The following is a 13,979-nucleotide window of genomic DNA, read 5'->3' as shown; positions in this document are numbered from 1 at the left end:
TCTTGGGGCAAGTCCATATTAGAGGAGTAAAAGGAGAAAATAAGAAGGGGGAAGGGAAATATGAGGGAGGTGGGAACTGGAGAAAATAACAAATGGGAGAAAGAAATCTGGTTCGACAAGCTTCAGGTCTTATTATCCTCTACGCTCAGGTGTCGTCTCAATCTTCCCTGAACAGACACTCTAGTGATACAACCTCTACCGTCTGTTCTTTGTCACGGGACCTCTCTGGATCCGCAACCTTTTTACAATGAGACGTATGGACCCAAGTCTCTCTCTCGGCAACCTTCAAAGCAGTTGTGCTGGTCAATAAGACTTGATATGGTCCTTCCCATCTGTCAATAAGGCAACCTGAGCGTAGAAAATTCCGTATCATTACATAATCCCCAGGTTCAATGTCATGACAATTACTATCTGGCATATCAGGAATCACCAACTTCAAATTGTCATTCTGATTTCTTAGCTATTTACTCATTTTAACCAAGTACTTTACAGTTACTTCATTGTTACACTTCAAATCATCCTGAGGGTTAATCATAACATGCGGTTGTCGACCAAACAGAATTTCAAAAGGAGACAGATTAAGAGGGGACCTGGGAGTGGTTCTGATGCTGTATAATACAATTGGCAAAGCTTCAGGCCACAACAATCCTGTCTCGGTCATTACCTTGCTCAATTTATTTTTAATAGTGCTGTTTACTCTTTCCACCTTCGCACTCGCCTGGGGGCGGTACGGAGTGTGCAGCTTACTATTAATTCCCATTAACTTACACATTGTTTGAAAAACTTCACCTGTAAAGTGGGTACCCCTATCACTTTCAATTATTCTAGGGATACCGTACCTACACACAAATTCCTGCACAATTTTCTTTGCAGTAAATACAGCGGTATTTGTGGCCGCGGGAAATGCTTCGACCCAATTTGAGAACACATCAATACAGACCAAAACATACTTCAAATTCCTACAAGGTGGCAATTGTATGAAATCAATTTGTATTACTTGGAAAGGGCCATCTGTCGGAGGGATATGAGATGGTTCTGTCGGTATTGCCTTTCCGATATTCTTCCTCAAGCAGGTGAGGCATGTCATTGCCCTTTTACCCGCATGGGAGGAAAATCCTGGGGCGCACCAGTAAGCTCTTACTAGCTTACACATCCCTTCTTTGCCCAGATGAGTCAGCCCGTGTGCTGCTTCCGCTAGACTTGGAAGGTATGCTCTTGGTGCCACTGGTTTACCTTGTCCATCTGTCCAGAGTCCTGAGGAAACATAGAAACATAGAAACATAGAATTTGTCGGCAGATAAGAACCACTTGGCCCATCTAGTCTGCCCCTTTTTTTTTTTTTTTTTTTATTCTTTTTTTTTTATCACTAACCTTATTTGATCCTTATTTCTTTGTAAGGATATCCTTATGTCTATCCCATGCATGTTTAAATTGCTCTACTGTCTTAGCCTCTACCACCTCTGATGGGAGGCTATTCCACTTGTCCACTACCCTTTCTGTGAAATAATTTTTCCGCAAATTTCCCCTGAACCTCCCCCCCTCCAGTCTCAGTGCATGTCCTCGTGTCCTATTGCTTCTCTTCATTTGGAGAATGTTTCCCTCCTGGACTTTGTTAAAACCCTTCATATATTTGAAAGTTTCTATCATGTCCCCCCTTTCCCTTCTCTGCTCCAAACTATACATATTGAGATTTCTTAGTCTTTCTGGGTATGTTTTGTGATGTAGGCCATGCACCATTTTAGTTGCCCTCCTTTGTACAGTTTCTAATGTATTAATATCCTTTTGAAGATATGGCCTCCAGAACTGAATACAGTATTCTAGATGAGGCCGTACCAATGACCTATACAGTGGCATTATTACTTCTTTCTTTCTGCTGCTGATTCCTCTCCCAATGCAGCCAAGCATCTGACTAGCCTTCCTCATTGCTATACTCCTCGCTATATCCTTTTGACCTCCAGACTGCCTTTTCCTGTGGGGAACACAAGTTTTGCATTTCACACAATTTCTGTGTGTTTACAGTATTGAATACCATCAGTTGTGTGATGTCTGTCTGTCTGGGGGTACCGGCTGCTAACTTAGCAGCTTCGTCTGCTCGGCTGTTACCAAGTGATACCGGGTCTTGGCTATATGTGTGTGCTTTACACTTGATAACAGCCACTCTGTCGGGTTCCTGTATCGCTGTTAGAAGTCTTTTGATGTGGGCTGCATGCGCTACGGGTGTACCAGCTGCCGTCATGAAATTTCTGAGGCGCCATAGGGCTCCGAAATCATGGACTACTCCGAAGGCGTACCTAGAATCTCTGTAGCTATTGGCTGACTTGCCCTTAGCCAATTCACATGCTCTGGTTAGGGCAACCAATTCAGCAACCTGGGCTGAGTGAGGTGGGCCTAGCGGTTCTGCTTCTATGGTGCCTTGGTCATCTACGACTGCGTATCCAGTACACAAGTCTCCCGAGTCCGTCTGTCTGTGACAACTACCGTCAGTGTAGAAAGTAAGATCTACATCTTCCAGTGGGTTATCACTGATGTCACACCTTGCCGTGAAATTTTTGGTCAAATATTCCATACAATCATGCGTGTCATCCCCTGTATTAAATCCTCCTTCCCCATCACTCTCATCCTCCACCCTTTGTGCCTGTCCAGGCACACCTGGGAGATACGTTGCAGGATTTAATGCACTGCATCTCTTTATGGTGATGTTTACGGGGGCCATTAATGCCAATTCCCATCTTGTAAACCGCGCTGATGAGACGTGCCTGGTTTGGGCAGAATTCAGTAAGGCTGACACTGCATGTGGCGTATGAATTGTGAGGTTGTGTCCTAGCACTACATCTTCGCTTTTTGTAACTAGCAATGCTATCGCTGCAACACTTCGCAAGCATGTGGGGAGGGATCGCGCTACTGTATCTAGCTGAGCGCTGTAGTAAGCTACCGGCCTGCTGGCATCACCATGCCTCTGGGTTAAGACACCTGCTGCGCACCCAGCACTCTCTGTTCCGTATAGCTCAAAGGGTTTCCCATAGTCAGGCATACCAAATGCTGGTGCCTGCGTTAGGCACTGTTTTAGTCTCTCAAATGCCATTTCAGATTCGTCTGTGTGCGAAATCCGGTCAGGTTTACTTGATGAGACCATCTCCTGCAAAGGTAGGGCTAGTATGGAAAAACCTGGGATCCAGTTACGGCAATACCCACACATTCCTAAAAACGTTCTAATCTGTTGCTGGGTTTGTGGCAGTGTCATGTCACGAATTGCTTGAATTCTATCAGCGGTAAGGTGTCTCAGTCCTTGTGTCAGACAGTGTCCCAAATACTTCACCCGGGCCTGGCATAATTGTAATTTGTCCTTGGAAACCTTGTGTCCTGTGTCTGAAAGATGAAACAGGAGCTGTTTCGTATCTTTCAGGGATGCTTCCAGTGAATCTGAACACAGTAGTAGATCGTCCACATACTGTATCAATACTGATCCACTCTCTGGTTGGAAAGACTGTAAACAATCATGCAAAGCCTGTGAGAAGATACTTGGACTGTCTATGAAACCTTGTGGTAAGCGAGTCCATGTATATTGGACTCCTCTGTATGTGAATGCAAATAAGTATTGACTGTCAGGGTGCAGGGGTACCGAGAAGAAAGCGGAGCAGAGGTCAATCACAGTGAAAAATTTGGCAGTGGGAGGGATTTGCATTAAGATAACAGCTGGATTTGGCACTACGGGGAATTGACTCAACTATTTTGTTTACCCCCCTTAGATCCTGCACTAATCTGTAACCCCTCCCCCCACTCTTTTTAACAGGGAAGATGGGGCTATTGGCAGTGCTGGACGTCCTTACCAGAATGCCCTGTTGTAGCAAGCGCTCTATTACAGGGTAAACTCCTAATTCTACCTCTGGCTTCAGAGGGTACTGTGGGATTTTTGGAGCTATCCTACCATCTTTTACTTGCACAACTACTGGGGCTACATTTGCCATCAATCCAGTGTCTTGTCCGTCCTTGGTCCACAGTGAATCTGGTATCTGGGACGTCATTTCGATAATCTTGGACGGACACCTATTTACAATAACAGTGTGTGACATTAATCTTGTTGGGGAGTCTAGCATATCTTGTGCCTCCTGAGCGTGGTTTTCGGGTATGTCCAAGAACACACCTTCAGGAGTACAGTATATGACGCATCCCATTTTGCATAGTAAATCTCTCCCTAAGAGATTAGTCGGAGCCGATGCAGCCAGCAGGAAAGAATGCTTGGTATGCAAAGGCCCTATCGTAACCTCTGTTGGTTTGCTTAAAGGGTATTGTCGTACTACTCCTGTTACTCCCATGGCTGGAATTGTTTTACCAGTGGTTCTCATGCCCACGGTCGAATTTATCACTGACTTGGCCGCCCCCGTATCTACAAGGAAATTTAAAGATCTACCAGCTACATCAATTGTGACCTCGGGTTCACTTGCAAGATTCGCAATTAATTTCACTGGCTGCAGATTACAGGTATGGCCACACCCCTATGGTGTGTGGTTACCTCCCTGTATTGCAGTGGCCGCTATTACCTGTGAAGGGGGTAAATGGGAAATACCAGAGACTTGCCAGTCTCTTTTTGGGGGATACCTTCTTGTTTCCCCTGCATGTGGCTCATAACTCCGTTTCGGCGGTCCCTGATCCCAATTTCGTGTGTCATGCCGTTGTCTAGGGGGTTGATATGATTTTTGTGCATTTTTCACTCTACAGTCTCGTGCAAAATGTCCCTCTTTATGACAGAAATAACAAGTTACCACATTTGACTTACCCACAGGGGTCGGAGATTTATACAAAGGTTGCCTTGTGGTCAGGGCCTGTATAATTACGGCCATTAACTTATCACTTTGTGACTCCCTGTGTCTGGTGATATTCCGATCGTGATCAATAGCAGCCTTTCTCAAAGTAGCCACCGACAGACCTCGCCAACATGGTTGCGTGGTCTGTACCCTTGTCCTCAATACTTCTTTTAAGCCATCCATTAACACAGATACTGCTACTTCTCTATGGTTTACATTTGTCTTAATGTCTTCTATACCGGTATATTTAGCCATTTCCTGTAGTGCCCGATGGAAATACTCAGCAGCTGTTTCTGCCTCTTTTTGTTTAATGGAGAAAATTTTGTTCCATTTGGCAACAGTTGGAAAATACTCTTTTAACTGTAAATTTATCCTCTTTACATTGTCTTGGTTGTACACATCCGTAAAGGGTACATCTTCATCTAATTTACAGTCGGCTAAAAATCTTGCTGAGTCGACATTGGAAGGTAAACATGCCCTCAGTACTATCTGCCAGTCTTTGTTATTGGGCTCTACAGTATTTCCTAGGTCTCTAATGTATTTCTGGCTAGCAACTAGATCTTATCTAGGATCAGGGAATTCAGACACTATTGCTCTTAATTCCATTCGGGTAAAAGGACAGTACATGGCGATGTTTCTGACAGGGGTGGCTCCTGAAGCGTCAGTTTTCCCATTTGGCACTGCTATTACCCTAACGGGATTAAGTTCAATAACATCATTCTGAGTAGATACTACAGGATGTGGTGAAATGGTTTCAGCATAGTGTATGGTGCCGTACTTACCAGTTGATACGACCTCACCTGTCCCTCCGCTAGGGGCCTTTGATGCTAATCTTACGAGTTGGGCCGTGCCCACTGTTGTTTCTGCTATGGTGGCTGCTAGAGAGAGCGCCGATATTGTCGTTGATTCGTCCTCTTGATCACACTCCTGGGGAAAGTTTAAAACAGGGTACAGCTTGCACGGGTTAGTATTTGCATCTATAATCTTGGTTACATTATTCTTAACATTTACACAGTTACTAAGTGCCTGTTTATCAGACCCCAGTGTGTCTTTCTCTGCAACCACTCTCTCCCCTGTTATGTATGGTGGCGGCGGCGCGGTTGGCTATCAGTTTCCTGATAGGGTTAGATCGGGCCGCCTGAGCCAATCCTCTCTGTATTTCACCCTCCTGTTGCCATAACTGTAAATAGTCATAATGTTTGATCCGTCTCTTTGTAGATTTAATGAGACATATCCTTCTCCTTAGATTTTGTAACACATCTGGGCTAAAACTGCCCACTCTTGGGAACTTCTCCCCGTCATGCACAGTCATTCTTTCCCATTCATCACATAAAACCTCTGTGTGTGAACCGTATTTCTCACACATTACATACCTTGCCGACCCGATTGGTCGGTTTACTAAATCAACCCGAACCGAGGTTGATCGCCCTCTACCTGAACAACTGGCCCCCATCTCTTGCAGGTGTTGCTTTCACTACCTCTGACCTTCAAATCAGGGTCTTCAGCTAAACCTTACAAAAACCAAGATGTTCGAGATAGGCCGGCGGCGAAGTTTACCGAGTACTCCACTCACTCGCCCACGCCGACCAATACGCCCACACACTGCCTTAGCGCTGGTGTACTCGACCTAGGGCCCCTGCGACCTGAACCTCTATTTACTGGAACATGTGAGTGTGATCCGCAGAGCACTTAACCCTTTCCAGTAACTATTGGTTGTTGGATAGCTCCTGAGTGACCAGCGAACCTCCCTTAAAATAAAAAAAATTACACAAATCACGTTAGAATGTACAAATAGCGTTTATGACCCCTCTGGCGTACGCAAATGGTACTGGGTCAAATTACTAACTAAGCACACAATTACGTGCGGTACAATCGTTCGGCACATAAGCAACTAATCTTATGTGCGGAGCGACCAGTGGAATCGAAAATTGCGGCTGCGAATTCCTTCAGCCTGAGCTTTAATGGCCTATATGGGTTCCGCACCAACCCTTTCTGGTGTTGTGCTGTTTCTATAGCAGACTTCTTAGTCTGCTGTACCTAGACCTCCTGGTCTGTCTGGACCTCCTGGTCTGTTCTACAGTAGACCTCCTGGTCTGCTATACTCTAATGCTCTTTGTATGTTTAACAAGGGATGCCTCCCAAGCCACCATGCATGTCACTTACACGTATGTACCTCACGAGAACTCGATTTCCTGTGGTTCAACCCAAAAAATTGTAGAAACTTATATATATATATATATATATATATATACACACACTCACCACATGTACACTTTTACTTTTATTTCTGCGCAGAAATCCCTTTCATTCAGTACCACAGTCTAGACCAGATGAGTCGCAAATTAGAGAAGGATCTATTAGCTTAAAATTTTGGACACTAAAATTGACTTGCGCTATTCTCGCGTTACCTCCTTTTCGCTTATTTAAAATAATACTATCGTGTGATTTGTATTATGTGGGCGTACCCAGACGCTCCGTTGCGTAATATACGCTCTGTGCGTCGGCCCTTGTGTTGCGTACACTAGTCTCACCCTTTTGTTAGAGACACGTGTACGCCAGCCAGATATGTCCACAGAAATACACTTAACACGTTTATATCAATGTAGATGATCTATAACTGTAATCATCTACCGAGCACCACACAGGTCTTTCCTTGTCTTTTAGGCAAAGCTGTGTGCGTGTTTTACAAATTACCCCTTAATGTATTACTTTTACTCTTTAACTACCAATAGCAACAAATCTTTCTTAGCACGTTATCAATTGTGAAATGGCAACCAGGAGAGTGAGATGTGAAAATACACGAATGAAAAGAAATGCAGATGTATGCGTGCGTGCGTGCATACGCAAGACAGAAATGAAACAGGTTTAAAAGAAGACAATAGCGTACCGTTCTTACCTCCGAGTCCGGATTCCACCAGCACTCCTACGACGTAGCGAAACAGACGCTTATCTAGCCAGCACTACTGCCTTCCCGCCCTTGCTGGCAGATCACGTCTGCTTTCGTACGTGAGGATATGTGGAGGACGGACGAGCTCCCAATTGATAATGCTGATATTGATTACCTTATAACCTTCACTATATGGGTAAGAGACTAGATACGCAATTGGCGTATGAGATACCGTAGGGTACGCCCTTAGCGTAGCGGACGCTGTATCGGGAGCGAGCCGCTCGAGCGACACAAACGCTCGCGAGAATACGCTGTTGATATCGGGCACACTATGGGCGGTTGATCACCGTAATGTTACGCTACCAGCGTAGCGGACGCTCGAGACCACGAGGAGACCACGAGCGGCGCAGACGCTCACAATATACCAATCAGTAAACCTTGAATGTAACACACAGTAATGACACTCTTATGCTATAAACCTTGTTCAGAAACACTGTAGCGATATAACGCTGCTTAACCTTAATAACACTAAAGTTGTTTGAGCGATCGAGACGCTCTTATTACCCTTTGCAATATAATGAACACACAATACCGTGCTAAGGTTTCCAACGCCTTTACTAACTAGAGTCTTAAGTTATATTAAAAAGAGAAACAGTTAACAAGTCATACACTACACACTAACATATAATTCTAACAGGTTATCTAGACAGAAATATACAATTGTGGCACAATTACATTTAGGGAAAAGAGAGAGAGAGAGAGAGAGAGAGAGAATGGCTTACAATAAACATGAGGTAAAATGGTTGCAGAGAACTTACGCACAAAGGGGAACAATCGCATGCGCCTTCCCGGATATCCAGCTCCCGATTATCAGTGATGAGAACCGTTGAATAGAGTAGAGAATGGAGCTGGCCCAGGTCGGCTTGTCCTTATATACACTGCATACAGTGTACTACAAAGGGGCATATAATCTCATTGTTCATTGGACACAGGAATGTCTCCTCGCATCATAACAAAAGGTCATAGGTTAGTTTGAACAGGTGGGCTGTGGCTATTACAATCAGCTTAGGTGGGTGGGAATCTCCGGATTCCCGCCGCATGGATAATGAACTGCAAATATATGAAATGTCCAGAAACTACTAATGGCCATAACTATATGCAGGAGCGATTAATCTGTACCTAACCAACAACGGATTATTGCTATTAAAATACTCTTCGGTTAGGTACCAGACACAACTGTTCTACCTTAATCAGACCCTTTGTACCACGTAAAGAGGGATTCCTAAGTCCGTGAACAAGTTACATTAACCAAACTTACAGTTATCACTAAAGGGAACATTACCAACAAAACCTGCTATATGAATTTAATAGCGAGCGATTGAGTCGCTCGCTAGATGCGCAAACTCTACCGTAAGTGCACATACCATGCGCTCGAGCGTACGCTCATAGAAGCGTCGCCACGCATCTGCGAGTATGTGCACGCACGCCAGTGAAAGTGCATGTGCAGCGAGCACGCGCATGAGGAGAATATATGGCAACGTGCAGCGCGATATTTTTCTGGCTTTGACAACAGACAAACATAGAGGTAAGACCCTGCATGCAAGCTTACAATCTATAGATGACATCTGGAGTCATATATAGTCTGTGCCACATTTAGTGGGAGATTCAAATGTTTGAAAAGTCAGTTGGGAGTCTGTTTTTTCCTATCTAATAGGAAAAAACAGACACCCAACCGGACTTTTCAAACATTTGAATTCCACCCTTAATTTGGTAATGTATACAGTATTATATATGCAATCTATGCTATATATTGTAGGTAATACTGTAAAGAACATTTACATCTTCTAGCTTTGGTTCTAAGCCTATCCTCATTCCTAATCAGGGACCACCACCTTCTGTGTATATATTTCTGGCTCTTCCTCCTCCCAGGCTCTCTCCTCTTGCTCAAGAGCCCCTACCCTCACCTACATTTGGGCTTTCTCCTCAACATCAATGACCTCTACAAGCTTTGTATGTACTTCTTAAGTTTGCATGGTAGATTATCTGGCTGCTGACAGAAACTTAGAGCCTAATTCAGACCTGATCGGAACAGCAAAATTGTTCTCTAATGGGCAAAACCATGTGCACTGCAGGTGGGGCAGATGTAACATGTGCAGAGAGAGTTAGAGTTGGGTGAGTTATTTTGTTTCTGTGCAGGGTAGATACTAGGTACTTTATTTTTACACTGCAATTTAGATTTCAGTTTGAACACACCCCACCCAAATCTAACTCTCTCTGCACATGTTACAACTGCCCCACCTGCACTGCACATGGTTTTGTCTACAAGAGAACAATTTTTTCCGGCTGCAATCAGGTCTGAATTGGCCCTTAAACCATAGCGTATGTGTGTGTACATGTGATAGGGGCTATAGACCGTAAGCTCCACTGGGACGGGGACTATGTGAATGACTAAAATATTCTCTGTAAAATGCTGAGTAACATGTGTGCACTATATATATATATATATATATATATATATATATACACATATAACAATTACTTATATATAATAAAGTAGAATATAGTGTATATCGTTAAAGTCAATATATTTGAAATTGTTTTTACCTATTAATTTGGAAACTTGAGCTCCAATAAGAATAATGCTTGTTCCTGTATGTAACAACACATCCCGGTGGGGGGCTTGTTGTGGTGACATAATAATATTATAAAGTGTAGATATGTCAGACTTGTTTGACCCATCTTCAGACAACACAACCAGAAAAGGGAAAAGATAAGATAGAGTGCCAGCATCTGTTTGATAAGAATCCTTAATAAGAAAATTGGTGAGATGCAACCTGTAATTATTGTTCTTTCTTATGTAGGATATTCCATATAGAACTTGTGTGGCTGAAAAAAGTTTAGGATAAAAGCAAGATGTATAGAAGACATATACTTCTCGTAATAGAAATAGTAAATGCATATGGGGAAGATGCACTAAGAGTGATAAAGTAGAAAGAGATAAACTACCAGCCAATCAGCTCCTAACTGACATGTTACAAGGGGGCAGATGAACTAAGAGTGATAAAGTAGAAAGAGATAAAGTACCAACCAGGTAGATTCAGATTTTATTGGGAACCATTATTCTAAAAATGCAAAATAGTAGAAAGTATAGTGTGTAGTTCTATTGCTGTAACTACTACCCAGGCAGCACCCTCTAACCTAGTAGCTTGGGATAGATGATTATATTATTACAAGCAATAGAACTGCTCCCACAATTGTTAATGAATACAAACATGCAGAGAGTAAGGGTCTTTGTGCATATTAACTTTTGTCATGTGTATTAGTAACAGTAAGGCTAAGCCATGTGCAGAACTGAGGTCATGGGTTCAATTTCCACCATGTCCCTGTGTGGAGTTTGAATGTTCTCCCAGTACTTGCATGGTTTTCCTCCGGGTACTCCAGACTCCTCCCACAATATAAAAATATACTGGTAGGTTAATTGGCTTCCAACAAAATGAAGCCTAGCATGTATGTGTGTGCGTGTACAAATAGACTGTGAGCTCCACTGGGGCAGGGGCCATTGGCGTATCTATAATGGGTGCAGTGTGTGCGAGGCACACGGGCCCCCAGGGTCCTGGGGGGCACACCCCACACCCATTTGTTTAATACTTACCTCTCTGGAGTCCCCCGTCAGAGCCATCCCTTCTCAGCAGCGTAATAGAGTTTGAACACTAGGGGGAACAAACTCTATTGCGCTTGCTGAAAACTCCAGAAAGATGGCACGGCGGCCATTTTTCCGGAGTTTCGCGCATGCGCATTAGAAAAATCTTCGGGAAAATGGCCGCCGCACCGTGTTCCCGGAGGTTTGCGCATGCGCCATAGAGTCTGTTCTCAGACTCTATTGCGCTGCGTAGAGGGATGGCACCGCCGGGGGACCCAGGAGAGGTAAGTATTAAAATACCTGTTCATCAGTCAGAGAGGAGGGGCCCCTGAAGCAGAAGGCTGCACACAGACCTCCTCCTCTCTTAAAACGCCCCTGGCAGGGGCTCATGTGAATGGCCAAATATTTTCTGTAAAGCGCTGCAGAATATGTGCGCGCTATATAAATAACTGGTAATAAATAACTTCTAAACTCTACAAATACTTATGCAATTTGAACCTTCTTACTGTACATTATAAAAGACATACAGTATTAAGGAATTCTTGACAGACAGTGGTTGGTCCTAGTTTCACAGTCCTCTTAAGTTCTTTTATACTCTTCCTTCTGCCTCCTTATTAATTAATGGAGTTGGGGAAAGCTAGACAGAAAGATGCATCCTATGACATCAGCAAGGATGACCTCAGACGGCTTCTCCCATCTGCGTCAGGCATCCCATAGAGATCAGAAGACGATGGCTCTTCTTTAACAGTATGCCCTGGATGAGATACATAGCAGTGCCCTCTGCCACAGGGCCAATTGTGATGTCACAGTGCAGCTGATTGTGATGTCATAGTGATGTCATAATGCAGCTGGTGGGTATAGAACAGGCAGCTGGCTGCTTCCTGGCTCATATCTGATATTGCTGGACTAGTGCCAACACACAGATAATTTTCTTTCGCTTTTCTGATATTAGAATCGAGAAGATGAATACTGAACAGAAGAACGCTATAGACCATCAGGTGACTGTGGCTCTGCGCATCCGTCCATTTAATTTGATGGAGACTAAGAATCGAGCCCAGTGCATCACACACCAACTTGGTCCGCAGACGCTGCTACTGAAGGACCCTGGCGAGGATCCTTATGACGTACTGCGCTCGAGCAGGACAAGAGAAACAACATTCACCTTTAACCACGTGTTCCATCAGGCAGCTACTCAGGAAAATGTATATGATTCCACGATGAAGAACATAGTGGATGACATCCTAGCTGGGTACAATGCTGCCATATTCGCCTACGGCCCAACAGGCACAGGGAAGACCTATACTATGATGGGTAAGCCTCGCGAGCCCGGAATGATTTATCGCACCCTGAAGGACCTGTATAAGACGATTGAGGAGACCGGAAGGAGAGATAATTTCTCTTTATCATTGTCATATGCTGAGATCTACAATGAAACAATCCGGGACCTATTAAGACCTTCTTCTGGATCTTTGGCCCTCAGAGAGGATCCATATGGTAACACCAAAATACTAGGGATTACTGCGTTCTCCCCTAGCACTCCTGAGGAGGCCATGAATCTGCTGAAGATGGGAAACAAACGGCGCTCTGAAACAACAACAGCAGCTAATAAGACCTCATCACGCTCCCATGCCATATTACAAATCACTGTAAAACAAACAGGCAGTGATGGGGTTAGCACAGGCCGCCTGTACATGGTGGACCTGGCAGGATCAGAGCGAGCAAGCCAGACTACAAACAGTGGCAAGACCATGAAAGAAGGAGGTTACATCAACCGCTCCCTCCTCGCCCTCAGGAAGTGCATCATGGCACTGCGCGAGAAACCAGGCAGCCATATAAACTATCGGGACAGTAAACTGACCTGGCTGCTAAAGGGCGCACTGAGCGGGAAAAGCAGAATGGTCATGATTGCACACGTCAGCCCTGCAGACAGTGCCTTTGAAGAGTCACGCAGCACAATGACCTATGGGAGCAAGGCCAAATTCATCCAGACACGGGTGGAGAGAAACAGTGTCCCCCATGGTACTGCTGAGAGGGGCAGGGGGGACAAAGTGCTGCAGAAAGACATGCAGTTTATTATGAGACGCACTATGGCACCGCTGATTAATTTGCCCCGCATGGTCCCTTTGGCAAAGAATTTACAGTCTGCACATGAGATCAGTGCTACAGCTCGTGCCAGTGCAAATTCTTACACATTTCTAGAATTAGCACGTAGATGGCTGTAGAAACACCACTTGGGCCGGCAGGAACACCGTGGTGGTAAAGGTGATTATGAAAAAAAAAAAAAAAAAAAAAAAAAAAGGAGAGCTGGGGACTAGGGCTCCTGGCGACACCCCAAGAAAAAAAAAAACGACACTGGGCAGCCACCTCATTGGTGTGTTGGAAGAGCTGCTAATTATTATTATTATTATAATAAAATGTTGACAGTTCCATCTACCTCCTTGATAAGTTAATAACTTGAAGATATAAACCTGGGCAATGCCGGGTACTTCAGCTGCTTATACATCATTTGTGATGTTGCTGGTTTCAGTTCATTGGGGGTAATTCCAAGTTGATCGCAGCAGGAATTTAGTTAGCAATTGGGCAAAACCATGGCCCTCATTCCGAGTTGTTCGCTCGTTATTTTTTGTCGCAACGGAGTGATTAGTCGCTA

General features: G+C 44.3%; 1 protein-coding gene across 1 annotated transcript; it reads left to right on the top strand.

Moving 5' to 3' along the window:
* Positions 1-12,107: 12,107 nt before the first annotated feature.
* On the top strand, positions 12,108-13,623 carry LOC134929442 (kinesin-like protein KIF19). Its single transcript, XM_063925069.1, has one exon. The coding sequence runs from the start codon at positions 12,292-12,294 to the stop codon at positions 13,549-13,551; it is 1,260 nt and encodes a 419-aa protein (XP_063781139.1). The 5' UTR covers positions 12,108-12,291; the 3' UTR covers positions 13,552-13,623.
* Positions 13,624-13,979: the final 356 nt, after the last annotated feature.

The sequence above is a fragment of the Pseudophryne corroboree genome, chromosome 5 (genome assembly GCF_028390025.1).
Source record: "Pseudophryne corroboree isolate aPseCor3 chromosome 5, aPseCor3.hap2, whole genome shotgun sequence".
Lineage (NCBI taxonomy): Eukaryota > Metazoa > Chordata > Amphibia > Anura > Myobatrachidae > Pseudophryne > Pseudophryne corroboree.
Note: the sequence above shows the minus strand (reverse complement) of the source record. Positions and strands in the feature narration are given on the sequence as shown.